We start from the raw sequence: 26,726 nt of genomic DNA, 5'->3' as shown, positions 1-26,726 counted from the left end.
GAGCACCACTGTATTCGCGCCCTGTAGGTTTGTCAGCAGAAGGAAATTGATAGGGTGAGAAATGCATTCTGTTTGTATTATTTGATGGCATGTGGTCAGTTTTGATTGCAGGTAAGTCTGTGTGTGTGTGGGGGCGGGTATTTAATCTTCATTTTACATTGGAGTATAGTTGATTAACAATGTTGTGTTTGTTTCAGGTGTACAGCAAAGAGGTTCAGTTACATGTATACAGGTATCCTTTTTCAAATTCTTTTCCCATTTAGGTTGTTACAGAATATTGAGAGAGGTAAGTTTTTATCCCAAGTGGGTCTGGTTTCTTTCTTTCTTTCTTTTTTTTTTTAACATACCTCCCTCTCTGGCAATACAAGTATATTAGTATTAGGCACAGCATAATCTTTCATCTCAAGAAATTTGGCCATTTTTACCATTTGCAAACCATTCTTAAAAATTCCAAATTATTTTTGTTGCTTAAAAGACTAAGGGAAGCAGTGGATCTGTGGACTGGAATAAAGGTGAGTAATTACAGGAAGGGGTCAGGCTGGCTTCAGTCCCCACTGCCCTGCCCCATGGACTTACATTGCGTCCTTAGATCAGCTGACTGTTCAGACTCGTTCTTAATAAATTCCCTACAGGCAACTCCTCTCACTTTGGATGTGCCCCTGAACGTCCCAGGAGAAGGTTCACTCACTCGTCCTCTCGTGCTTTTCTCACTTCTGTTCTCTTGCAGGTAACCTGACCCGGGACAGCAGGAGATTACCCCAGTTCACTGAGCAGGGGATTGGCAGTTTTGGATCTTGACCTGAAGGAATCAACGGGCAGAAAGGCAGGTGAGGTCATCCCAGGCGGAGGGAGCAAAGTGGGCCAGCACAGGTGGGAAGACACACAGACTGGAGGAAGGCTCTGGCTGAACGGGGAGGGGGCCGACAGGGTAGGAGCAGGTGGCACCAGATCGTTCAGGACCTTTCATGTCAGGGGGCCTGCATCCTTAGGAGCGTGTGATTCAACCAGATGTCACTGTCAGAGCCCAGAGATTTTCACAGCCCAGTCCTAGCACATTGTAGCTGCCGAAGGTAAAAGCCATTCACATCTGTACTGGCGACTGTGGAAAATCAAAGAAGCACTTAAACCTCTTTCCCTTTTTCTCACATTTTCACTCTTGCCTAATCTCTGTCTTTAGCCTTTACTCTCCACCCCTCAAGTCCTCCTCGTAAAACTCTGCCCTAAATCAGAGCTCAGGTTCTGTGCCTTCTGACTCCACTGTCTGCTCTCACAGTCCTCTCTTTCTCGTAAGAAACACTTGCCCCTATTGCGAGTGGGATGTTTAAATGAGTCTAATATGTATATTTTAATCTCTACCACATAGGACCCTCCCAGGTCAGAATGGGCAGGTGAGGACAGAATGGACAGATGAGAACCCAGGGACAAAAATAACTGATAAAGCTGTCGTAGTGATCCAGATAGCAGCCATTAAGTTTCTAAACTAAGACAGTGACCATGTGGATAAAGTGGAAACTTATTCAAGGATCTTTTAAAGGTAAAACTAACAGATTTTGAGGTCTCATATGGGGAAGAGGGAGGCTAAGGTAATTCAGAGATTTCTGGCTTGGTCAGGTTGGTTGAGCCTTAAATGAAATACATGCTGTGGTGATAGAGAAGGAAGACACTGCCATGAATTTGAGTTGCCTGTGTAATACCCAGTGGCTATGTATGTACAGTCTGGAGCTTAAGAGACAGATTTGAGCATAAAATAGAATTGTAGGGTTGCCTTTCACTAGGAGTGGATGAGTTCATCTAGGAGAAATAGGTAGCAATCTGACTTGTTATTAGTTTAATGCTCATCAAGTTGGAGGCCGATGCCCCAGATGTGGTGGTGAGCACTTCACATCCCTTCTCTCTCTCAAATCCCCTAACAGAGTACGTGCTTCAGTGCTCCTTCTCCTGCTGATGAGCGGCTTCCTAAAAGCTAAGTGTCTCTGCCCCACAGGGCCAGCCTTTGAATTCAGGTCTGTCAGATCAGCAGTTCTTAATCTTTTTTTTTCCTTTCTATAGATTCTCAGGATCACATGAAAGAAATCATAGCTTCTGTCTGACAGAGACATGAGCACCCCACCTTCTATGTTCCTTTTCCATAACATTTCTTAAGATTTCACAAACTTAAAGCCCATGCGCCATGGCCAGAGAGAGAAGACCGCCCAAAACGAAACCCTGGAAAAGAGAGTGTTTTGGTGAAAACAAACAGAGGCAGTACCAGAGGCATCAGGGAAGGCAGAGAAGGATGCAATCGAGTTGGTTTAATTAGAAGTTTAGACTGTTTTATCTTATTTATCAACCCTATCCACCCACTTAGGTGATTTGTTTTTCTTTTTTTTCTTCTGCTTCTTTCTCCAGGATAACTAGAATCAGTGTTGAGATGAAAAGTTAGACCCTGGCCTGGGCAGGGAGACTGCTGAAGAATTAAAAATATGAGTGTGGCCAAGTGACGGCCTCATCTGGGTATTCAAGGAAGAATGGGGAGCTGCCATGTAAGTCCATACAAACCCCTAAAGATGTTGTATTTGCACTTTCCCTCTTGTTATGTCTTATGATCCTCCTGGGTAACTTGTCTATGATCAGATCAGTTCAGTGATCGTTCAGAGTTATGGAGCACGGTCTATGTTCAGTTTTATATGGCCAGTAGTGAAGAAGGGCTCTCTGTGTCCAAGACAGATCCAGAATTAGCACGGTGACACACGACTAGGTCAGGAAGCAAAGGCATAGGACAGAAGGGTCCAAGTGGCAGTCCAGGTTTCATTTTCAAAAGCAGGGCTGTTCAGAGGTGTTTGTGATTCCTCGGTCCTGAGTGAGACCCTGACGGTGGATAAAAGTGGCATGGAGGAAAATAGCACTGGAGTGAAGGCTTGGGAAGTGAGCTGTCACTGTACAGGTTGTCTTTTCCAGAGGCATTAGAGTTGAGAGGGAGTCAGAGCCAGCTGCTCAGGTTTGGAGTGAACGGAACATGGTGGCTTGGAGTTCTCAGGGTGGTGAGCACAGTGAGTGCTGGGTAGTGAGCAGCTTCATCGAGAAGGCATTTTGAATGAGGGTGGAAACTTAACGGCCAGCAGAGAAGCAAGGCAGTAGGGAACCATGGACATCATCTTGGCCCCAAGTTCCTGAGGTGTAGGTGAAAGAAGATCCTCTAAGCCAGAGGGTTTCAAGAAAAGTAGAGTCCTCAAAAACCTAGTATAGAGTTTTACCAGTACTCACCTAACATGCCTCTTGAGAAACCTGTTTGCAGGTCAGGAAGCAACAGTTAGAACTGGACATGGAACAACAGACTGGTTCCAAATAGGAAAAGGAGTACATCAAGGCTGTATATTGTCACCCTGCTTATTTAACTTCTATGCAGAGTACATCATGAGAAACGCTGGGCTGGAGGAAGCACAAGCTGGAATCAAGATTGCCGGAAGAAATATCAATAACCTCAGATATGCAGATGACACCACCCTTATGGCAGAAAGTGAAGGAGAACTAAAGGGCCTCTTGATGAAAGTGAAAGAGGAGAGTGAAAAAGTTGGCTTAAAGCTCAACATTCAGAAAACGAAGATCATGGCATCCGGTCCCATCACTTCATGGCAAATAGATGGGGAAACAGTGGAAACTGTGGCTGACTATTTTTCTGGGCTCCAAAATCACTGCAGATGGTGCTTGCAGCCATGAAATTAAAAGACCTTTACTCCTTGGAAGGAAAGTTATGACCAACCTAGACAGCATATTGAAAAGCAGAGACATCACTTTGTCAACAAAGGTCCATCTAGTCAAGGCTGTGGTTTTTCCAGTGGTCATGTATGGATGTGAGAGTTGGACTATAAAGAAAGCTGAGCGCCTAAGAATTAATGCTTTTGAACTGTGGTGGTGGAGAAGACTCTTGAGAGTCCCTTGGACTGCAAGGAGATCCAACCAGTCCATCTCAAAGGAGATCAGTCCTGAATATTCATTGGAAGGACTGATGCTGAAGCTGAAACTCCAGTACTTTGGCCACCAGATGCGAAGAGCGGACTCATTTGAAAAGACCCTGATGCTGGGAAGGATGGAGGGCAGGAGGAGAAGGGGGCAACAGAAGATGAGATGATTGGATCTAATCTCAAGATGAGATGATTGGCATCACCGACTCAATGGACATGGGTTTGGGTGAAATCCGGGAGTTGGTGATGGTCAGGGAGGCCTGGCGTGCTGTGGTTCATGGGGTTGCAAAGAGTCAGACACGACTGAGTGATTGAATTGAACTGAGAGTCCTCAAAAACCTAGTATAGAGTTTTATCAGTACTAATAATCCCAGTGATTGCAGAGGCTCTTTGGAAAAGCAGATCTCTGGTAACTTCCTAAAGAGAGGGTTGCTACAGTTGTCAGGGTGCCACCTGTTGGTAAGACTAGGTGATCACTCCCACAAGGTGGTGTCAGGATGTATGATACATAATTGCTGGAATGAAGGCTGACTCATCACTCGCTAGTTGTGCCTTCTATTTCTCACATCCAGTGTACACAGGGTAGATTATGCCATTACAAGAGATTTCTGAACGACAGGACGTCATCTTCCCCCTTGACCATGTACTTCAGAGTTATAATGGCCTGGACTGAACTGACATGCATTCTTTATAATTTTTTTATCACTCTTTTTCAAAGCATTTTTAAAATTTTTAATTGAAGGATAATTGCTTTACAATGTTCTGTTGATTTCTGCCATATGTCAACATGAATCAGCCAAAGGTCTACATATGCTCCTTCCCTCCTGAACCTGCCTCCTGCCCCATCCCAGCCCTCTAGGTTGTCACAGCCCACAAGGCTGAGCTCCCCGCATTATACAGCAGATTCTCACTGACTGTCTCTTTTGCTTCTGGTCACGTGTATGTCTCCATGCTACTCTCTCAGTTCATCCCTCCCTCTCCTTCCCGCACTGTGTCCGCAAGTCTGTTCTCTGTGTCTGCATCTCCATTGTTGCCCTGCAAGTAGGTTCATCAGGACTGTCTTTCTAGATTTCTCATATATGCATTAATATATGCTATTTGTTTTTCTCTGACTTACTACTGTATGTAATAGGCTGTCCGTTCATCCACGTCACTAGAACTGACTCAAATGCATTGCCTTTTATGACTGAGTAATATCCCATTGTATGCATGTACCACACTTTCTTTATCCATTCGGACATCTAGGTTGCGTCCATGTCCTGGCTATTGTAAACAGTGCTGCAGTGAACACTGGGGTGCGTGTGCCTTTTGCCATTGTGATCTCAGAGCACGTGCCCAGTGTGAGATTTCCTGGTCATAAGGTAGTTTTATCCCCAGTTTTTGAAGGCCTGTCCGTGTTGTTCCCCATGGTGCTGCATCCGTTTACACCCCCACCAACAGCGTGTCACGCGTCGCTCATACTGTTTGTGGGTCTTCGCAAGTGGAAGAGCAGTGCACGCCTGCGACTCTGCCTTCAAAGCCCAGACCGGCGATCACCGGAGCGCTTCATGCGTCCACACGGGAGTGTGACTGCATCCCCCGCAGCTGCTTTGAAGGTAAGAGGGTTGTCATTAACAACTCTGAGTTTTTGGAGCATTACGAACATGCAGGATTACAACAGCCTCCTGTCTTTTCATCCTGAAATCAAGGACCGATGTCAAGTGTCAACTCCTAATCATCTTCAAAAACAGGTTCCCCTCCCCACCTTTTTTTTTGTTCAGTAGTTTTTTAAGTTGCACCTTTTTCCTTTTCTAAATTGAAGTATAGTACATTTACAATGTTGTGCCAGTCTCCCTGTGTAGCAGTGACTCAGTTTTACACATACACATTCCTTTTAGGTAATCTTTTCTGTTATGGTTTATCCCAGCAGACTGAATATAGTTCCCCGTGCTGTACAATCGGATCTTGGCGTTTATTCATTCTGAACGTAATACTTTGCGTCTCCTAACCACAAGTCCTCACTACCATCTCCCGTCTCTCAACCGTGGCAACCAGAAGCCTAGTCTCTCTGTCTGTGAGTCTGTTTCTGTTCTGTTGATGGGTTCACTTGTGCCGTATTGTGGATTCCACGTGTGAATAATATAATCCTTTATTTGTCTTTCCCATTGGGAATTACTTCACATAGTATGGTAATGTCCAGTCGCATTCATGGAGCTGCAGCGGCATTATTATGTTCCTTTACAGGCTTAGTCATCCTCCACTGTATATACACCACCGTCTGAAGGTGGGCGCTGGTTGCTTCTAGGTCTCGGCTGTGTAAATACTGCTACAGTGAATACTGTGGTGCCTGTGTCTTTTCGAATTATGTTCTCTCTCCACTGAGAGGCCCAGGAGTGAGATGACTGGATTATGTTGTAGCTCCATTTTTAGTTCTTTGCTGCTGCCAAGTCGCTTCAGTCGTGTCTGACTCTGTGACCCCATAGACGGCAGCCCACCAGGCTCCCCTGTCCCTGGGATTCTCCAGGCAAGAACACTGGAGTGGGTTGCCAGTCCCTTCTCCAGTGTGTGAAATTGAAGTCGCTCAGCCGTGTCCGACTCTTAGCGACCCCATGGACTGCAGCCTTCCAGGCTCCTCCGTCCATGGGATTTTGCAGGCAAGAGTACCGGAGTGGGGTGCCATTGCCTTCTCCATTTTAGTTCTTTAAGGAAGCCTTATACCATCATAAGTAAGTGGAAGTTGCTCGGTGATGTCCGACTCTGCAACCTATGGACTATGGGATTCTCCAGGCCAGAATACTGGGGTGGGTAGTCTTCCCTTCTCCAGGGGATCTTCCCAACCCAGGGATTGAACCCAGGTCTCTTGCATTGCAGACAGATTCTTTACCAGCTGAGCCACGAGGGAAGCCTGTTATCCATCATGGCTGTTACCAATTGACATTCTTTGAAATGGCATAAGAGGGTTATCTTTTCTCCAGGCCATCTCTGACATTTAACATTGGTAGTCTTTTTGACGATGGCCAATCTGAGTGGTGGGAGGTGATACTTCGTTACAGTTTTAATTTGCAGTTCTCCAAAGGTAACTGACTTGGAGCCTCTTTTCATATGCCTTCCAAATAAAAGGAAAGCAACAATAACAAAAAACAATCTGCAGTAAATTGAACTCTTAAAGGTTCACCATGTTTTGCGCTGGTGTTGAGTTATCTACCTAAGGACATGCTTAAGGAAGGATGTCCATCACACCCCATGTGCTCAGTCACTTCAGTCATGGTGAACTCTCTGTGACCCAGCGCACTGTAGCCCTGCAGACTCCTCTGTCCATGGGGTTCTACAGACAAAAATGGATCGCCTCCTCTCCTCCAGGGGATCATCCTGACCTAGGAATGGAGCCATATCTCATGCGTCTCGGGAACTGCAGGCGAATTCTTTATCCACCGAGCCACCAGGAAAACCCTTACCCACCAAAGGCCTTGCAATTTGAAGTGCTACTAAACATTCATTTTTAAGTTGTTCTTATGGGAAGAATCGACAAGGCAGCGTAACTTTCTCAGGCCACTTTCGAATTTCTTGGCAACCGGAGCCCTAGAGAAAAGTCATGTTCCTGGGTTGTAGATGAGAGTGGAATGTGCCAGGGCTCAGGCCTCCTTACATCTTTCTCCGAATCAGCCTCAGACAAAGCCCAAGCCTGCACAGAAGGCAGTGCTGGGGAGGCCCTGGTAGTCAGGTGGGGAGATGCTGAAGTAGGAGGCTGAGGTGGGGACCCACCTCGGGGAGACTGGACAGCACGTGCCTATTCAGAGCTCTCTCAGCCTAGAGGGTCCACTGGTTTTTGAACACATCATGCACACTGTGGTTGAGCTGTGGAGCAGTCTGCCTGGATCTGGAGTGTGGGGTCCAATCCCCCACGGACCAGGCTCTCCAGGTCCAAGGAGGGCATCTTTTTGGCACATCATCCCCAGCTCCCTCAGCTCCAGCTCAGTCTGGCCTTGGGTCCCAAGTCTGCTCAGGCTTCTGTGGTTTGAAAGCAGCCCAGGGTCCCCAGGCCTGAGCGGAAGACCGTTCAGTTTGGTTTGTTTTGAAAGTTAATTTTTCTTGCATGGTGATACAGTTCATTTCCAGTGCCGTGTGTGTTTTAGGTGTAGTCACCTGATTCAGTTACACCTGTTTGTAATTACAGGCTGCTTAGAATTCCCGGTGCTAAAGGCTAGATCCCTGTGGATTATTTATTGGATTATTTATTGTATGTATATGACTGTCCATATGATAATCCCTACTTCCTAATTTACAAAACTGAATTTATAAGTATGTTCATTGGTATCAGTTTTTAGATTGTACCCAATGGAGTTAAACAGCTGTCCTTCTCTGACTGACCTCCCTTAGGATCATCATCAGCATGTCTGTTCATGTTGCTGGAAAAGACTTTTTCATACTTTTTGATTGCTGCATCATTTGCCAGTGAATATATGCATATGAGTGTGTGTGTGTGTGTGTGTGTGTGTGTACCACGTGTTTATCCATCTCTGAAAGTGGATACTGTGTGTGCATGCAGTCTTCAGTTCAGTTCAGTTGCTTGCTCGTGTCCGACTCTTTGCGACCCCATGGACTGCAGCACACCAGGCTTCCCTGTCCATCACCAACTCCTGGAGCTTGCTCAAACTCACGTCCATTGAGTTGGTGATGCCATCCAACCATCTCATCCTCTGTTGTCCCCTTCTCCTCCCACCTTCAGTCATTCCCAGCATCAGGGTCTTTCCAAATGAGTCAGTTCTTCGCATGAGATGGCCAAAGTATTGGAGTTTCAGCTTTAGCATCAGTCCTTCCAATAAGTATTCAGGACTGATTTCCTTTAGGATGGACCGGTTGGATCTCCTTGCAGTCCAAGGGACTCTCAAGAGTCTTCTGCAATACCACAGTTCAAAAGCATCAATTCTTCGGCACTCAGCTTTCTTTATAGTCCAACTCTCACATCTATACCTGACTACTGGAAAAACCATAGCTTTGACTAGATGGACCTTTGTTGGCAAAATGATGCGGTCTTGGGGTGTGATAAATATCGGTGCAGTGAGCACTGGAGCATAGGTGTCTTATCAGATGGTCTGTTATCCACATGCAGAGGCCTAGCATTGAGAAGGCCAGAGATTGTGGTAGCTCCCATTTAGTTTTTGGAGGGACCTTCCTCCTGTTCTGTGTCCTGGCTGTTCGCAGTTGTTGTTACCCAAAGAAAATATGAAAGGGTTCTGGTTTCTCCAGGCCCTCTGCAGCATTTATTGTTGGTGGTGTTTTTGTGAATGACTGTTGTGAGTGGTGGGAGGTGGTACCTCATTGTAGTTTTGATGTGCTGCTGCTGCTGCTAAGTCACTTCAGTCGTGTCCGACTCTGTGTGACCCCATAGACAGCAGCCCACCAGGCTCCCCCGTCCCTGGGATTCTCCAGGCAAGAACACTGGAGTGGGTTGCCATTTCCTTCTCCAATGCATGAAAGTGAAGTCGCTCAGTCGTGTCAGACTCTCAGCGACCCCATGGACTGCAGCCTACCGGGCTCCTCAGTACCCGGGATTTTCCAGGCAAGAGTACTGGAGTGGGGTGCCATCGCCTTCTCCGAGTTTTGATGTGCAGTTCTCCATTAATGAGTGATCTGGAGCCTGTTTCCTGTGCTTTAAGGTGACCTCTTGAGATTGTCTTCTTGAAGGTTCCCTTTGTTTTGATATGCTCTCCGATTACCCATCCCAGCACATTGCTTGAGGAGAGGGGTCTCTACAGCCCCACAAGCTTTGTGAGTTTGAAGTGCTCTAAAACACTGATTTTTAAGCTGTTGTTACCAGAAGTGCCCACAAGGCGGCAGCACTTTCTCAGGCCCATTAGAAGGCCTGCCGTCTTGTGGACACTTTCCTTATGGCTCAGCTGGTAAAGAATCTGCCTGCAATGTGGGAGACCTGGGTCTGATCCCTGGGTTGGGAAGATCCCCTGGAGAAGGGAAAGGCTACCCACTCCAGTATTCTGGCCTGAAGAATTCCATGGACTGTATAGCCCATGGGGTCCCAAAGAGACACGACTGAGCAACTTTAACTGGCAGCCAGAGCCCTAGAGACAAGTTGTGTTTCTGGGTTGTAGATGAATGGAATGTGCCAGGGCCTGGGTCTCCGTACATCTTCCCCTCTATCTGTACCACCCAGACAAATCCCAAGCCTATGAAGAAGGCGATTCGGGGATGCTGTGGTAGCCACTTGGGGACATGCCGAGGTAAGAGGCTGTGCTGGGAGCCCATCTCAGGGAGACTGGAACCAGCAGCCTATTTGGAGCACTCTCTGCCTAGAGGGTCCACCGTTTGTGGGGTGTACTAGGCTTGGCTGAGCTGTGGGACAGCCTGCCTGGATCTCTAGCGTGAAATCCCTTCGCCATGGTCCAGGCACTCCAGGTTTGAGGAGGGCTTCCTTCTGGTACACCATCCCCAGCTGCCTCAGCTCCTGCCCAATCCGGCCTTGGGTCCCGGGGCACTCAGGCTCCTGGACTGTTAGAGCCGAGGGGCCCCTTGACTGGGTGGAACACCGTCATATTTGGTTTCTTTTGAAAGTTCCTGTTTCTTGCATGTGGATGCAGTTCATTTGCAGTGTCCTGTTTCCTTTGGGCGTACAGCCGCTGGGTTCACTTATGCATAAATGTCTTGCTCTTGGAACTGTTTTTCTGGGTAGAGAGTTAGAAGCTGCAGAGTAGAAACCCATGTACAATATGCTAGGTCCTTGTGCATTTTTTATTGGATGTATATGACTGTCCCTCTGTCAGTCCCAAGCTTGTAATTTATAAAACTTGGTTAATAAATGTGATCATTGGTATCAACTTTCTCATTGTACCCAATGGAGTTTTCTTAGGCAACTGTTCCTTGTCTGACTAGCTACCATTAGGATCATCAAAATGTCTGTTCATCTTGCTAGAGAAGGTATTTTGCATACTTTTTGATTGCTGTGTCATATGCCAGTGAATATGTGTATATGAATATGTGTGTGTGTATATATATGTGTGTATCATGTGTTTATCCATCCATCTCTGAAAATGAGCTCTCTGTGTGCATGCAGTCTTAGGCTGATAAATATTGGTGTGGTGGATGCTGGGGAGTAGGTACCTTATCGGATGATCTGTTCTCCACCTGCAGAGTCCCAGCGCTGAGAAAGATAGATACTGTTGTAGCTCCTGTTTACTGTCTGAAGGACGCTCCCTCCTGTTCATTGTCCTCGCTGGCCCCAGTTGATATTTCCCGAAGCAGATGTGGGAGGGCTCTGGTTTCTCCAGCCCCTCCTCAACACTTATTATCTGTAGTGTTTTTGTGAATGACGGTTGTGAGTGGTGGGAGGTGGTACTCATTATGATTTCGATGTGCAATTTTCTACTAGTTAACGATCTGGAGCCTGTTTCTTGTTCTCCCCAGACAAGCAAGCAAACAAAAACACTATTGTGCCTTAAAGTGAGCTCTTGAGATTGTCTTCTTGAAGGTTCCCTTTGTTTCGATATGCTCTCCGATTATCCACCCCAAAGCATTGTTTCAGGAGAGGTGTCCCTACAGCCCCACACTTCAAAATTTGTGAATTTGAAGTGCTCTGAAGCATTTATTTTTAAGCTGTTGTTACTAGAAGTGTCCACAAGGCGGCAGCACTTTGTCAGGGCCATTTGATGTTTTCCTGGCAACCAGAGCCCTAGAGAAAAGTCATGTTCCTGGGTTGTAGATGAGTGGAATGTGCCAGGGCCTGGGTCTCTTTACGTCTTCTCCCTTATCTGCACCACCCCAGACAAATTCCAAGCCTGCACAGAACGCGATGCTGGGCATGCTGTGGTAGTCAGGTGGGAGATCCATGGTGTAAGAGGCTGTGATGGATATCCACCTTGAGGAGACTGGAGACGAGGTGCCTATTCGGAGCTCTCTCTGCCAAGAGGGTCTACCCTTTTGGGTGTTCTAGACTTGGTTGAGCTGTGGGACGGCCCACCTGATCTGGAGCGTGGCGTCCCGTGCCCATGGACCTGGGTGTCCAGGTCCGAGGAGGACTTCTTTTGGGCACATCCTCCCCAGCTGCCTCAGCCCCCGCCCAGTCCGGCCTTGGTCCCACGGCTACTCAGGCTCCTGGGCTGTGAGGGTGCCCAGGGACCCCAGGACTGAGTGGAAGACCGTTCACGTTTAGGTTCTTCTGAAAGGTGATGTTTCTTGCGTGGTGGATAGAACTCATTTCCGGTGTTGTGTTTGTTTTGGGTGTCCAGCCACCTGATTGACTTACGCATAAGTGTCTTCCTCTTGGAACTGTTCTGCCCTGTAGGTAGAGGCTGCTGAGTAGAATTCCCTCTGCTGTATGCTAGGTCCTTGCACATTTTTATTGTACGTATATGACTGTGACTCCGTTAATATCAAGCTTCTAATTTATAAAACTCAGGTGATAAATGTGGTCATAGGTATGAACTTTTAGATTGCACTCAATGGAGTTTTGTTAGGCAGTTGTTCTTACTCTGACTAGCTTCCCTTAAGATCATCAGTGTCTGTTCATGTTGCTGGAAAGGCATTTTGCGTGTTTTGATTGCTGTGTCATATGCCAGAGAATATATGAATAAGGATGTGTGTGTCTGTGCGTGTGCCACGTGTTCATCCATCTGTCTCTGAAAATGGACACTGTGTGTGCATGCAGTCCTGGCCTGAGATAAATATTGGTGCGGTGAACTCTGGAGTGTAGGTGTCTTTGTGGGTGACACGTTCTCCGCCTGTGCAGTCCCAGCATTGAGAAGAATACATAATGTGATAGGTCCTGTTAAGTGTTTGGCAGAAGCTCCCTCCTGTTCTGGGTCCTGGCTTTCTCCAGTTGACAGTTCCCAAAGCAAACGTTGAGGATTGCCGTTTCTCCAGGTCCTCTCCAGCTGTGTCTGTAGTCTTTAGTGAATGAGCATTCTGAGTGGTAGGAGGTGGTACCTGATTAATAGTTTTGATGTGTGGTTCTCTGTTAATTAGCAATCTTGAGCCTGTATCCTGTGCTTTCCAAGCAAAAGAAAAAAAGAAACATTAATATGCCTTAAAGTGACCTCTTGAGATTGTCTTCTTGAAGGTTCCCTTTATTTTGATATGCTCTCTGATTACCCACCCAGCACACTGCTTCAGGAGAGGTGTCCCTACATCCCCGCAGTGTAGTTCACTCAGTCGTGTCCAACTCTTTACAACCCCATGGACTGCAGCACAGGAGGCTTCCCTGTCCATCACCAACTCCCAGAGCCTGCTCAAGTTCATGTCCATCGAGTCACTGATGCTATCCAACCATCTCATCCTCTGCCATCCCCTTCTCCTCCTGCCTTCAATCTTTCCCAGCATCAGGGTCTTATTTCTAATGAGTCAGTTCCTTGCATCAGGTGGCCAAAGTATTGGAGCTTCAGCTTCAACATCAGTCCTTCCAGTGAATATTTAGGACAGATTTCCTTTAGGATGGACTGGTTTGATCTCCTTGCAGTCCAAGGGACTCTCAAGAGTCTTCTCCAACACCACAGTTCAAAAGTATCACTTCTTCGACGCTCAGCCTTCTTCATGGTCCAACTTTCACATCCATACATGACCACTGGAAAAACCAAAGCTTTGACTACATGTACCTTTGTTGGTAAAGTAATGTCTCTGCTTTTTAATATGCTGTCTAGGTTGGACATAGCTTTTCTTCCAAGGAGCAAGCGTCTTTTAATTTCATGGCTGCAGTCACCATCTGCAGTGACTTTAGAGCCCAAGAAAATAAAGTCTGTCACGGTTTCCATTGTTTCCCAATCTATTTGCTGTGAAGTGATTGGACCGGATGCCGTGGTCTTCATGTTCTGAATGTTGAGTTTTAAGCCAGCTTTTTCACTCTCCTCTTTCACTTTCATCAAGAGGCTCTTTAGTTCTTCTTCACTTTCTGCCTTAAGGGTGGTATCATCCGCATATCTGAGGTTATTGATATTGCCGGGAGAAATCCCGGCAATCTTGATTCTATCTTGTACTTCATCCAGCCCAGCATTTCACATGATGTACTCTGCATAGAAGTTAAACAAGCAGGGTGGCAATATATAGACTTGACGTACTCCTTTCCCAATTTGGAACCAGTCCATTGTTCCATGTCTGGTTCTAACTGTTCCTTTTTGACCTGCATACAGATTTCTCAGGAAGCAGGTAAGGTGGTCTGGTATTCCCATTTCTTTAAGAATTGTCCACAGTTTGTTGTGATCCACCCAAAGGCATTGGCGTAATCAATGATGCAGAAGTAAATGTTTTTCTTTAATTCTCTTGCTTTTTCTATGATCCAACGGATGTTGGCAATTTGATCTCTGGTTCCTCTGCCTTTTCTAAATCCAGCCTGAACATCTGGAATTTCTTGGTTCACATACTTTTGAAGCCTGGCTTGGAGAATTTTGAGCATTACTTAGTAGGGTGTGAGATGAGTGCATATTTGAAGTGCTCGAAAGCATGAATTTTAAGCTGTTGTTATGAGAAGTGTCCACAAGGTGGCAGCACTTTCTCAGGCCCATTTGAGGTTTTCCTGGGAACCCAGGGTCCTAGAGAAAAGTCGTATTCCCTGGTTTTAAATGAGAGTGGAACTTGCCAGGGCTTGAATCTCTTTATGTCTTCCCCCTTTTCTGCACACCCCAGAGAAATCCCAAGCCTACACAGAAGCAGAGCCTGCGATGAGTGGTAGTCAGGTGGGGAGATGCGGAGGGAAGAGGCTGTGGTGGGATCCCACATCTGGGAGACAGGGCCAGGTGCCTGTTCAGAGCTCTCTCTACCTTGAGGGTCCACCATTTTCTGGGCATATGAGGCTTGGCTGAGCTGTGGGACGGGCTGCCTGGATCTTGAGCGTGGAGTCCTGTCCTCCGGGGACCAGGCACTGCAGGTCTGAGGAGGGCTCCTTTTGGTACGCCCTTCCCAGCTGCCTCAACTCCAGCTCAGTCCGGCCTTGTGTCCCAAGGGTGCTCAGGCTCCTGGGCTAAGAGAGTGCCCAGGGGCCCCTGGACTGAAGGGAATAATGTTCGTATTTGGTTTCTTTGAAAGTTGTCTTCTAGCATGGTGGATACAAATCATTTCCAGTGTTGCCTTTGGTTAGGATATATAGACACCTTCCCTTATACATGTATGTCTTCTTCTTGGAATTGTTTTTCCCTATAGGTAGGTAGAGGCAGCTGAGTAGAATTCTCTCTGCTATACTTGAAGTCCTTGTACATTACTTATTGGTATATATATGAGTGTCCCTGTATTAATCCCAAGCTTCTAATTACAAAGCTCGGTTGCAAACTGTGTTGGTATCTGTTTTTAGACTGTACCCTCTAAACTGTACCAGTGGCGTTTACTGAGGCAGTTGTTTCTTCTCCGAGTTGCTTCGCCTGTCGTTAGCGTCTCTGTTCATGTTGCTGGAAAAGGCATTTTGCCTACTTTTTGATCGTGCTGTCCTATGCCAGTGAATGTGTGTATACAGATGTCTGTATGTGTGTCATGTGCCACGTGTTCATCCATCCATCTCTGAAAATGGGCTCTGTGTATGCGTGCAGTCTTGGCACGTGATAAATAGCATTGCAGTGAATACAGGTGTGTAGGTGTCTTTTCGGATGATACATTTTCCACCTGCAGAGTCCCAGCATTGCAAAGGCCAGATACTGTGGTAGCTCCTGTTTACTTTTTGAAGGATGCTCCCTGCTGTTTTGTGTCCTGGCTGTTTCCAGTTGACACTTCCCAAAGCAAGTGTGTGACCCTTCTGGTTTCTCGAGGCCCTCTGCAGCATTTATTGTCAGTAGTCTTTTTGTTAATGACCGTTCTGAGTGGTGGGAGATGGTACCTCATAGTTTTGATTGCAGTTCTCTATTCATTAGTGATTTGAAGCCTGTTTCCTGTCCTTTCGATAAAAAAGAAAAGAAGAAAAACCACATTCATGTGCCTTAAAGTAACCTCTTGAAATTGTCTTCTTGAAACTTCCCTGTGTTTTGATATGCTCTCCAATTACCGACCCCAGCACATTGCTTAAGAAGTGTCCCCAGCCCCGCAGACTTGGTGAATTTGAAGTGCTCTAAAGCAGATTTTTAAGCTGTTGTTACTAGAAGTGTCCACAAGCGGGCACCACTTTCTCAGGCTCATATGGGGGGTTCCTGGCAACCAGAGCCCTAGAGAAAAGTCGTGTTCCCTGGTTGTAGATGAGAGTGGAATGTGCCAGGGCTCGGGTCTCATTACATCTTCCCCCTTATCTGCACCAACCAGACAAATGCCAAGCCTCCACAGAAGGCTATGCTGGGGATGCCGTGGAAGCCAGGTGGGGAAAATGCTGTGGTAAGAAACTGTTGTGGGAACCAGTCTTGAGGAGACTGGAGACCAGATGCCTAATCAAAGCCCTCTCAGCCTAGAGGGTCCACTTTTTCCAGCGTACTGTGCTTTAGTGAGCTGTGGGGTGGCCCAGCTGGATCTGGAGCATGGGGTCCCATCCGCCAGGGACCAGCCACTCCAGGTTCAAGCAGGACTTCGTTTTGGTACCCCCTCCCCAGCTGCCTCAGCTCCAGTTCAGTCCAACCTTGGGTCCCAAGGGTTCTCAGGCTCCTGGGATGTGAGAGTCCAGTGACCCCAGGACTGAGGGGAATACTGTTCACATTTGGTTTTATTTGAAAGTTAATTGTTCTTGCGTGGTGGATATAAGTCTTTTCCAGTGTCATGTTTGTTTGGGGTGTACAGCCACCTAATTCACTTGTACATTTATGTCCTCCTCTTGGAATTGTTTTGCCCTGTAGGTAGGTAGAGACTGCTGAGTAGAATTCCTTCTGCTACACGCTAGGTCCTTTTGGATTATTTATTGTATGTATATGACAGTCCGAATGTTAATCCCAAGCTTCTAATGTACAAAACTTAGTTGATAAATGTGTGCATTGGTTATCAGTTTTCAGCTCTTACCCAGTGGAATTTTCTGAGGCAATTATTCCTTCTCCGACATGCTTCACTTAGGATCATCAATGTCCATTCATTTGCTGCAAAGACATACTGCATGCTTTTTGATTGCTACATCATATGCCAGTGAATGTGTGTATATGGGTGTGTGTGTGTATGTATGTATGTGACTGTGTGTGTCCCACGTATTTATCACCATCTCTGAAAATGACCTCTAGGTGTGCATGCCGTCTTGGCCTGTGATAGATACTGGTGCAGTGGACACTGGGGTGTGGAGGTCTCTTTTGGATGATCTGTTCTCCACCTGCAGAGGCCCAGCACTGAGATGGCCAGATACTGTGGTAGCTCCTATTTCGTTTTTGAAGGAAGCTCCCTCCTGTTGTATGTCCTGGCTGTTCCCAGTTGACGTTACCCAAAGCAAACGTGGGAGGGTTGTGTTTTCTGAAGGCCCTTTCCATCATTTATTGTTGGTAGTGTTTTTGTGAATGACTGTTCTGAGTGGTGGGAGGTTTTACCTATTTATGGTTTTGATATGCAGTTCTCTATTAATTAGCAGTGTGGGGCCTGTTTCCTGTGCAGTGCAAATAAAATAAAAATTAAACCAATGTGCCTTAAAGTGACCTCTTGAGATTGTCTTCTTGAATGTTCCCCGTGTTTTGATATGCTGTCCGATTACCTTCCCCAGCACATTGCTTGAGGAGAGATGTCCCTACATCCCCACACAGGCTTTGTGATTTGAAGTGCTCTGAAGCACTGGTTTTCAACTGTTGTTACCAGAAGTGTCCACAAGGCGGCAGCACTTTCTCAGCCCCACTTGAGGATTTCCTAGCATATTCAGAGCCTTAGAGGAAAGTCGTTTTCCTGGGTTGTGGATGACAGTGGAATGTGCCAGGACTTGCTCTCCTTACATCTTCCCTCTTATCTGCACCACCCCAGACAAATCCCAAGCCAGCAACAGAGGTGATCCTGGGGACGCCATGGTAGTCTGGTGTGGAGATACCAAGGTAAGATGCTGAGGTGGGAACCCACATGGGGGAGACTGAATGGTGTCTGTTCAGAGCTCTCAGCCTAGAGGGTCCACCTTCTTGGGGGGCCTACGAGGCTTGGTTGAGCTGTGGGACAGCCTGCCTGCATTGGAGAGTGGGGTCCCATCCCCTGCGGTCCAGGCACTCTAGATCCAAGGAGGGTGTGTTTTCGGTACCTCCCCCGAAGTTTCTTCATTTCGCTCAGTCTGGCCTTGAGTCCAACGGCTGCTCAGGTTCCCGGGGTGTGACAGCAGTAGAAGGCCCCCAGGCCTGAGAAGAAGACTCTTCACATTTGGTTTCTTTTGAAAGTTAATGTTTCTTGTGTGGTGGATACAGTTCCAGTGTCCAGTTGTTTTGGGTGTACAGCCACGTGATTCACTTCCACATATATGTCTTCCTCTTGGAATTGTCTTGCCCTGAAGGTAGTTAAATGCTGCTGAGCAGAACTGCCTGTGCTATATGCTTGCTCTTTGTGCATTATTTATTGTACATATATATGACCATCCCTCTGTGAATCCCAAGTTCCTAATTTACAAAACTCAGTTGAGAAATGTATTCATTGATGTCAACATTTAGGTACCAAATAGAGTTTTCTTAGACTGGTGGTCCTCTCTGCCTTCCTTCCGTTAGGATATTCATCAGTGTATCCGTTGTTGCTGGAAAAGATAGTTTTCATGCTTTTTTGATTTGTGTGTGTGATTCCAGGGAATATTTGTTTATGCATGAGTGTGTATACGCATTTATATGTGTGATTATGTTTGTTTACCGTGTTTATCCACCCATCTGAAGATGGACACTGTAAGGTGCTTGCAGTTTTGTTGTTACAGGAAGTGTCCACAAGGCGGCAGCATCCCCTCAGGCCCTGCTCTTGTCTTTGGCAACTGGAGACCTACAAAAGCTCTGCACCTGTAAGAGTGCAGTGTGCCAGGGCTTCTGTCTCATTATCTTTCCCCTTATCCTGCACCCCATACACAGATTCGAAGGCTGCCTCAAGTGTGATGCTGGGGATGCTGTGTTAGTTAGGTGGGGAGATGCTTAGGAGACTATCCATGGGAACCCCACATATTCTGTGTATAAGACTGTGCTTATGTTAATGCCAACCTTGTAATTAAGAAAACTTGGTTTTTAAGTGTGTTCACTGGTACGTCTTTAGATTCTGCACGTAGGAGTTTGCGTTAGGTGTCGGTCCCTCTCTGACTTCCTATACCTAAGAGCATCATCACAGGATGGTCACTTAAGATCATTCACATCACTGGAAAAGGCATTTTGCATGCTTTTTGATTGGTAGGTCGTATTCCAGTGTGTATATATTTGTGTGTGTGTATACATATATATGTTCTATACACACACATCTTTACCACGTTTATCCGTACATCCCTGACCATGAACTCTGTGGTGGCTTGCAGAGGTGGCTGGTGATAAATATCGCTGCAGTGAATGTTGGGATGCAGGTGTCATTTGGAATTACATTTGTTAACTTGGAGAGACTCAAGAGAAACCAGGCAGGAGTGAGAAGGCCAGAGTATGTGGTAGACCTATCTTTAGCTTAAGAATCTCCATGCTGTTTTTTTTTTTCCTTCTGTTAGCAGGTTACATTCGCTGAAAACACAATGGCAGTGTTTCTTTTTCTCCACGCCCTTTGGCTTGACTGACTAGATTTTTTAATGATACCCCTTCTGACTGGCATGAGGTGATACCTCAGCATTTCCATCTGTATTAGTCTAATAGTCTTTTCTGTCCTCCATTCATTTTTCCTTTTGAGAAATGTTAAGGTTTGTCCTCATTTTTTAATTGTGTTGTTTTTGCTGTACAACAGCGGAAGGACTGTAAGTGTACACACACCCCTCCCTCCGACCCCCACTTCCTCCCGAGAAACCCCGCCCCGGTGAGCTGGGCCGTCACGCTGCGGCTTCCCGCTGCCTGTGTCGCCCGGGAGCTGCTAGTGTCAGTGCTGCTGTCTCGGTTCATTCAGCCGCCTCTTCTCTCGTTTCCACAAGCGTGTGCTCCACCTCTGCATCTCTGTTCCCGCCACGCAAATAGTTCCACCAGAAACTTAGTAACACACAGTTTTTGACGGTATTTCCTTTCCTAAAAGACTACTAGTAAATTATAGTATCATCTACAGCTCTTCTTTCTCAAAACATTTTTCTCAGTTATTCTGTCGCACTGTTATCCTAAGAAAGTCCGATGCCAAAATCTTCTGTGCTATTGTATGGAAGATTAAATTTTACTGTGGTGTGGTAAGACTACTCAGTGACTGATTGTCATTGGAATTTGATACTCCAACACAAAGTCTATAGTGTATTCAGAAGTCCAGGTTGGTGTCATGTCATTTTGATGTGTTATTTGCTTTAAGACTCCATTTTGCAATAAATATTTTCAAAGTTAAATATTCATAAGATTGTTCATCCCAGTGGATGCACTTTATACTTGGAGTGCATCATGAATGAGATTATGGTTTATAAAAGTGAGAAGTGTCCAGGTTTGATTAAAAACATTGAGCAAAAGGAAGAAAGCTTACGAGTATTTAAAATGGACTAAACACAGCTGTTCTCTCTGTCCCTTAGCAGGAAACTGTCATTTGATGATAATCTTGTTTTTGTATTGGGATGTGTACCCTTCATGAGTAAAACCTCAAAATTAGGACTTTAGTTCTTTGAATGGCTTCTCCTAGATGAACAGCATCTGCTTACCATCAGCCCCAGGTATACAGTAGAGAGAGACGTGCGACCTGGACAGGAAACTCCCAACAGCCGTGGGGCCAGGTGGGTAGTAGAAGCTAACAGGGCAGGAACGGGAGCCTGGCATTAACCTCATCTGTATTACAGCAAAGCTAGGTAAGTGACTTTGAATTGTCTTTTTATTTTTAGATAGCTGCCATGAATTTTTTTCCCAGAAATTTATCGGGTGGTGGGAGGGAGCTGGGGACCGTTGTAGCCTGTAGTTGACCAGTCTGCAAGCTGGAAGCTTCTGGAAGCCTCTCACTGGTCAAAAATCAGAGAAGCAAGGCTCAAAACCATCATCATTCTATGTAGTCTTAGTATATAAAAAACATAAGTGATGAAAAACATCAGTGAGATCACCAGTTTGGAATATAAAATGCAGCTTAAGTGGCCCCGGCAACTATGTGACGGCAGGTTCCTGCTAACACGTGTGGTGATGCCCTAAGAAATACATGTTTGAGTACAGTGTTTTACAGTTTGTAATGTTTTTATGTAAACGAACGTCATAAGCTTGATTTTCTACTGCAGTCTAAAACTGAGGAAACAAGCTGAAGGAAATCTTTCCCTTCAGCATCAGATACCAGCATGAAGAGAGCAGAGATCAGAGTTTGGTTTTCTAGCCGCAGTGTTCAGGGCTATCTGTCCTATACTGTACGGGCTCCAAAACCTGGACTCCCTCACATCAGAATCATATTGCTTATGCACCATAAGGCAAGTTCCCTAGACATTTATCTGCAGGCTTGGTTTTCAGCTTCCCCGTCTTGCGCTAGGAATGAACAGCATTTCTTTCTTTTTTATTTAGTGTCTCTTACCTATTACCCTCCTCTAATTTTAGGTGGTAGGGCTAAAATGGTTAAAAAAAAAAAAAAAGCCAACATCCAGCCTACATTTCAGTTGAAATGCTTTGCTCTGTGATCACGTCAGTCTAGGTGGTTTTATAGCGGGGAGTTGAGGGAAAGTTATTTTAAGAAACTGACATTTTAATGGTACTTTTCCCCTCTAGCATGAACTGCAATGAGGTAACTGGCTGAAAACGAATCCTCCAGAAGGAACGCAATGAGTGATGCCTGTGTTGGCCTTAACGGACAGCACTGATCCTATGGTTGTGGATTTTGTTAAGGGTACTTACATTTCCAGTTTCTTGAAGAAATTAGTGATCCAAGTTGGTAAGGTTTTTAGTAGCCTCTCACCCATGCTTCTCTCCCCTTGATTTTACAGTAAAATGCTGTTGCGATTCTCTTGCTCTAGCAAAACTGCTCTTATCAAGATGAGCCTTCAGCCAGCCTGGACGCACTCAGTGAGCAACTCCCGCTGTCTCCACAGGCGTTCCACAGCAGCCAGCTCCGGGCCGTGCTGACACTCACACGGTGAGGCGGCCTGGCCACTCCTCTGCTGAAAGCCTCCAGTGCCTCTCTTCCCCTCAGTAGGGGTGTAGGTGGTCTCTCCTTCCTCTTTATTTACAATCACCTCCCTGGAGAGGCTTCTATGACACCCGACAGCAGAGAGCTCTTCACGCCCTACTCATTTCACTGCCACCTTTACCGGGTTTTAGGTTTCTTTTTCCACGGCACTTAACCCCCTCTGATTCCCTAAGTGGGAAAAGATTCCCTATGCTGTATGTTTTAATGCCATCTCTTACTTTTGTTTTATTGAAGGGTCAGGATTTGAACTCAGGTAGTCTCTGTAAGTATTATACCATAAACCAAAGATTCAGAGGATGTAAATGTGATATTACTGGACCCCATCCTTAACGCTGTGCATGTATATAAGAAAAAGGTAAGTTGAAAGAAACAATGCAGTATTTATTTTTTACACAGTTCAACTGGGCACAAGTAAGCTATAAAAATTCCCAATAAAGAAAACCCTTTGTGTATTTGGTTTTACATATTAATTACTCTAGAAAGTTTCTGAACTCTGTTTAATAGCAGGTCTCCTTTCTTGATAGTTTCTTGGTACTGCCAGTTCTTGCTGTCAGGTCTATAAGTAAATCCAGGGAACACACGAGTTAGTTAGCAGTCACAGTAACGATAGCTGCCCTACTTTAAAAAGAAGGCACTCTGTTTTAGGAATGTCCTTTGCTGCAAGTATTACAAATGATACAGAAACTTACATACCTGTTGGTTTCCACTACTTCATTCACTTTATCTATTTTGCAGTGTAGCCTCCCAGCAGCAATAAACCTGGAGAGTTCCCTAATTGAGAGAGAAGGGAAAAAGCGTTTAGCATTAGCCTTATAGAGAACTGTTAGAAAAATGAATTGCACTAAATACATGATGCAGTTGTCTTTTACTCAAGGTAATATTTGGGCACACAGCAGCTGAGCTGACCCCCTTAAGGGGGACAGTTATTGAACACACCCCTCGACAGCAGCGAAGTGGAGACTCTCCGTCTGTCTACCGCCCTGTGACGTGGGGGGAAATGAAACCCTTAGATAGCTACGAGAGCTGCACGAAGACAACTTTTCAGTAATACCGGAGAGAATATGTGGCAAGTTGACGCCTTTAAAATACCTATTTGTAATAGAACTAGGTTGAATTTAGAGATTCATGTAAGAGTCCTCCTAATTAAGAAAAATTGTGACAGATGACTCTCCCCGATACTACACCATCTTGCTCCTAGCACAGAAACACCCAAAGTGCCATTTCAAGTTGGTGAGGAAACGTGGCTGAGAATGATGTGAAGGCAGCTTAACTCTCACAAATCCCAGAAACCAGGTAAGGAAAAAAAGATAACTTCTAGCTTCAAAGTGCCACCAGCTTATCTTAAATTAGTAAGAACTCTATGTTTACAGAGCGTGCTCTATTCCTATCCTCATTAAAAATACATTTGATTTAGTCACTACAACAGCCATTCTTTCAACTGTTAGTTTTTGAATCATGTTACTGAGTGGCTTTAGGTAAACTGTGAACATTTTTTTAAAAGTTCACTGGTTCTAAACTCACTTGCGGTCACTTTCCAGGTACTCACACAGCTGCGTCTCCAGACTGCAGCTGCGAAACCCATCTGCACTACTGTTCTGGGTCTGAGGCCCACAGGGCAAACTACGCAAGCGGACAGCCCCAGCCTTGTGAGTCCTACTGAGATCCACAGGCGAGCTGGGCAAACTCGAGAGAAAGCTAGGACAAGCTGCAGCGAGCAGCACTGCCCAGGCATTGAAAGCAGACTGGGACTCAGCGTGCCCTCTGCCGAGCTAAGACCGTGGGCAGCTGCTGCTTCCCCTGCCCTTCGTTTACGCCCTCGACTCTTGAAGGAGACTCCAGATGCACCACGGTTATCTGTCCCTGCTCATCGCTGCAGCTCTGCCCGCGCACGCCGCCACAGCCGCCCTCCAGTAAGCCAGGCTGGTGCTCCCTCCAGTCGTCTGGGCCACTCCTTCCACCTACGTGCCCTCATTCACCCTAGTTCCTGTAAAAATCTTAGACATGCAATGACATCCACTCTCAAGGCCCCCAAGAGCTATCTCAGCACAGCCTTTCTGAAACGACAAAATTAACTCCTTCCTGCCCTAAATGGGTGCCTTAAGTCCCATTCCCTAGATCCAAACTACGCTTTTGTTGTCTCCCTGTGTGCTAATCAAACATACCCCAAGACGACTCATCTTCTCCAAGCCACCCAGATACTGCCTCATATACAGGTGTCCAGTAAGAATGAGCCAAATATTTGCTGTGTAAAGAGAACCTAAAAACCAGAGTTGCATCCTAAGTTCCAGATAAAACACCTACCACCAAAATTATGCAATACAGCCCACGGGTACGGTTTCTAACCTTACATATGTCAGTAACAGATGTGTCTACTCACAGATGGCTTGGTCCTTTTCTCCACCAGTATCTTACTGAGTCTAAGGAAATGGAAAAACGAAGTACAAGTGTTCTTTAAACTTACAGAAAGATTTCACCTAAACTCATTTTATAAGGTAAGAAACAAATTTAAAGCAAGGCGTTTCTAGGTAACACCACAGCTCAGTGTGTGCTTGAAACCTCTGCCTCTAAAGCTGGGCTAAGAACATGAAGGGAAAAACGAAATAATTCAAATACCACATACTGCAGCGTGTCTAACAATACTTCCTACTTTATGCACCTTATCCACAGACAGCTGAGCCTCACCCTGCTCCCAGGGAGCAATGAACGGCCTTCTCACCACCATCACACTGTTAAGAAACAGCAAAGAAAGAAGCCAGACCAACGCCCTCTCTCCATGTGCTGCTCACCAGTGAGCTCCTCCAGTACGACCCCATGAGGAACAACTCATCGGCCCTCACCACCAGGCTTTTAACTTCACCAAGAAAACCAAAGCTCCCTGGAGAGCCCAGCCTTTTACTTTGGATGGATAATAAAACTACTCACTGTCTTTTTTCTTTCAAAGGAAGAGAATGAGGAAATTTCTGGCTCCATAATTTGGTTATACTTTGTGTGTTTTACTGATTGTAAATATTACTCTAAACTAACCCATAAATAAATATTCATGTGCATGCCAAGGTGACCGAGGATGAAACGTACTGATGTCTGTAACTGTCTCTGAAGTCGTGAAAAATAAGGTAAAGCAAACACAGTGTTAAAGATTTATACAGCAATTTCTCCATGTTTGAAATTTTTCGTAATAAAACATTAGAAAAAACAAACTGGCTAAACAGAGTATGGTCTTTTAAAAATGAAATGCCTTAGAACTTCATTAGAAACTACTATATAACCACCGTGAGCCACTGCAGACTAATCCTCAAAGCTAACAGTGAAGGACCACTTCTCACGAGATGCCACGTGGACAGCTCCCCCTCTGAATATCTACTTCGCCCTGGTTCCCCGCCCCCGTCCCCTTGGTGTGCGAAGACACACCCTGTTACTTACCCGCAGGCTGAACGTCCTCCAGCAGCTCCCAGGGCACCGGGATGACGTAAAGTCCCAGCTCCCCACCCCAGGCCCCGCACACCTATCCACCTGCCCGCCTCCCACCAGGCTGCAGCTGTGCATCTCTCTGCACCAACTGATTATCGCTGCAGACTCACTTCTATCTGAAATGACACACACGTTTTTGTGCATACTTGCCAACTCTCCCCAAAACTAGAATGAAACTCCATGAAAACAGACCTGGAATAATGCCAACCATACAGTAAGGGCTTAGTACCTATTTATCTGATGAACCTTTGAATCGAAGGCTCAAAGTCTTTGATTTTTAGCAACCAAAAAATTGAAGGCATTCTCACAAGAGCTAGGACCTAACGTGAAATGTAAGACAGTGAGCTAAGAGTCACTACTGTCGTAGCAGAGTGGATCTCCAAGGCGTAACAGAGACCACTTTGCTACCACAGCACCAAAGCAGAAACACACAAGGAGAAAGTGTGCGAGTGGAGACAGTGTACAAGTTTACACATTCAAAGGTATAACTGTAGAGTAAATTAACACGATGCTGTTCAGACTTACTGATCAATGAACTCCACGCCAACACCAAAAGCTTCTGCCATATAGCCCAGGGTTAATGACCTGTACGATTCCAGCAGCTGGCTGTACGCATGAATTCGCATTTCTCTTACGTAGTATCGATAATGAGGCGCAAAAAGCCAGTCCTTTTTCATTTCCTGTTCCACAATAGCTGCAATGAATAAGATGACAAATTATAACAACCTCCCTTTGGATAAACTGGTAAACTAGAAGGCGGATTTATAACATGATAAAAATTACTAGCCTTGATCTATAAAGTGTACATAGAATATTAATGAGCAATCCACAGAAGTACAATCATTTTCCTGAATAATAGTACCTATCACCATTCTAAGTAATGAGCATGTGGTGGGAAACCACAAGATAAGGTCTCTGCTGCCACAGCAACTCAGTTTCCAAGGGGAAGAAGAGAGAAATGAACAAACAAGGCAGCCTCCCAGAATAACAACAAGCTCCATGAAAATAAAACTTGAATAGTGACCGAAGACTTAGAGCAACACAGATGCAGCAGGCAGAGCCCGGCTCAGCCCTGGAACAGAGAGGAGGGCGGGTTCAGAGGGTAGCAGGGGGACAGCTATGCAGACAGGGAAGGTGAGCAAGGAGTCTAGCGTATACTTATTTCTGGCTAGAATAGATAAAAATCCTTGGAGAATTTCTCCTTTTTTGAGTTTTTGGGTGGGGTGGGGAGAGATTCAAACGTTACACTTTGGCGAGGTGGAGATGGATTCTCCTACT

The 26,726-nt window shown here is 45.8% G+C and overlaps 2 protein-coding genes across 16 annotated transcripts in view; one reads left to right on the top strand and one right to left on the bottom strand.

Moving 5' to 3' along the window:
• The window catches only part of ATXN7 (ataxin 7), a 156,846-nt gene extending 134,474 nt beyond the window's left edge, over positions 1-22,372 (top strand). For 6 of the 15 annotated variants that reach the window (XM_070359794.1, XM_070359796.1, XM_070359795.1 and 3 more), the window contains one exon: positions 198-22,372. In XM_070359794.1, the coding sequence (XP_070215895.1) occupies positions 198-263 (66 nt within the window). In that variant the 3' untranslated portion in view covers positions 264-22,372. The remainder of the gene's footprint in view (positions 1-197) is intronic. The other 9 variants (XR_011461974.1, XR_011461975.1, XR_011461973.1 and 6 more) reach the window with 9 other exon arrangements.
• PSMD6 (proteasome 26S subunit, non-ATPase 6) overlaps positions 22,341-26,726 on the bottom strand; it is an 18,594-nt gene continuing 14,208 nt past the window's right edge. The window contains exons 6-8 of the mRNA XM_005892901.3: positions 25,974-26,142; positions 22,674-22,751; positions 22,341-22,536 (exon numbers count right to left, since the gene is read on the bottom strand). Of these exons, the coding sequence (XP_005892963.1) occupies positions 22,440-22,536; positions 22,674-22,751; positions 25,974-26,142 (344 nt within the window). The 3' untranslated portion in view covers positions 22,341-22,439. The remainder of the gene's footprint in view (positions 22,537-22,673; positions 22,752-25,973; positions 26,143-26,726) is intronic.

This window comes from Bos mutus, chromosome 22, assembly GCF_027580195.1.
Source record: "Bos mutus isolate GX-2022 chromosome 22, NWIPB_WYAK_1.1, whole genome shotgun sequence".
NCBI classification, from domain to species: Eukaryota; Metazoa; Chordata; class Mammalia; order Artiodactyla; family Bovidae; genus Bos; species Bos mutus.
This window is presented reverse-complemented; position numbering and strand designations above follow the sequence as displayed.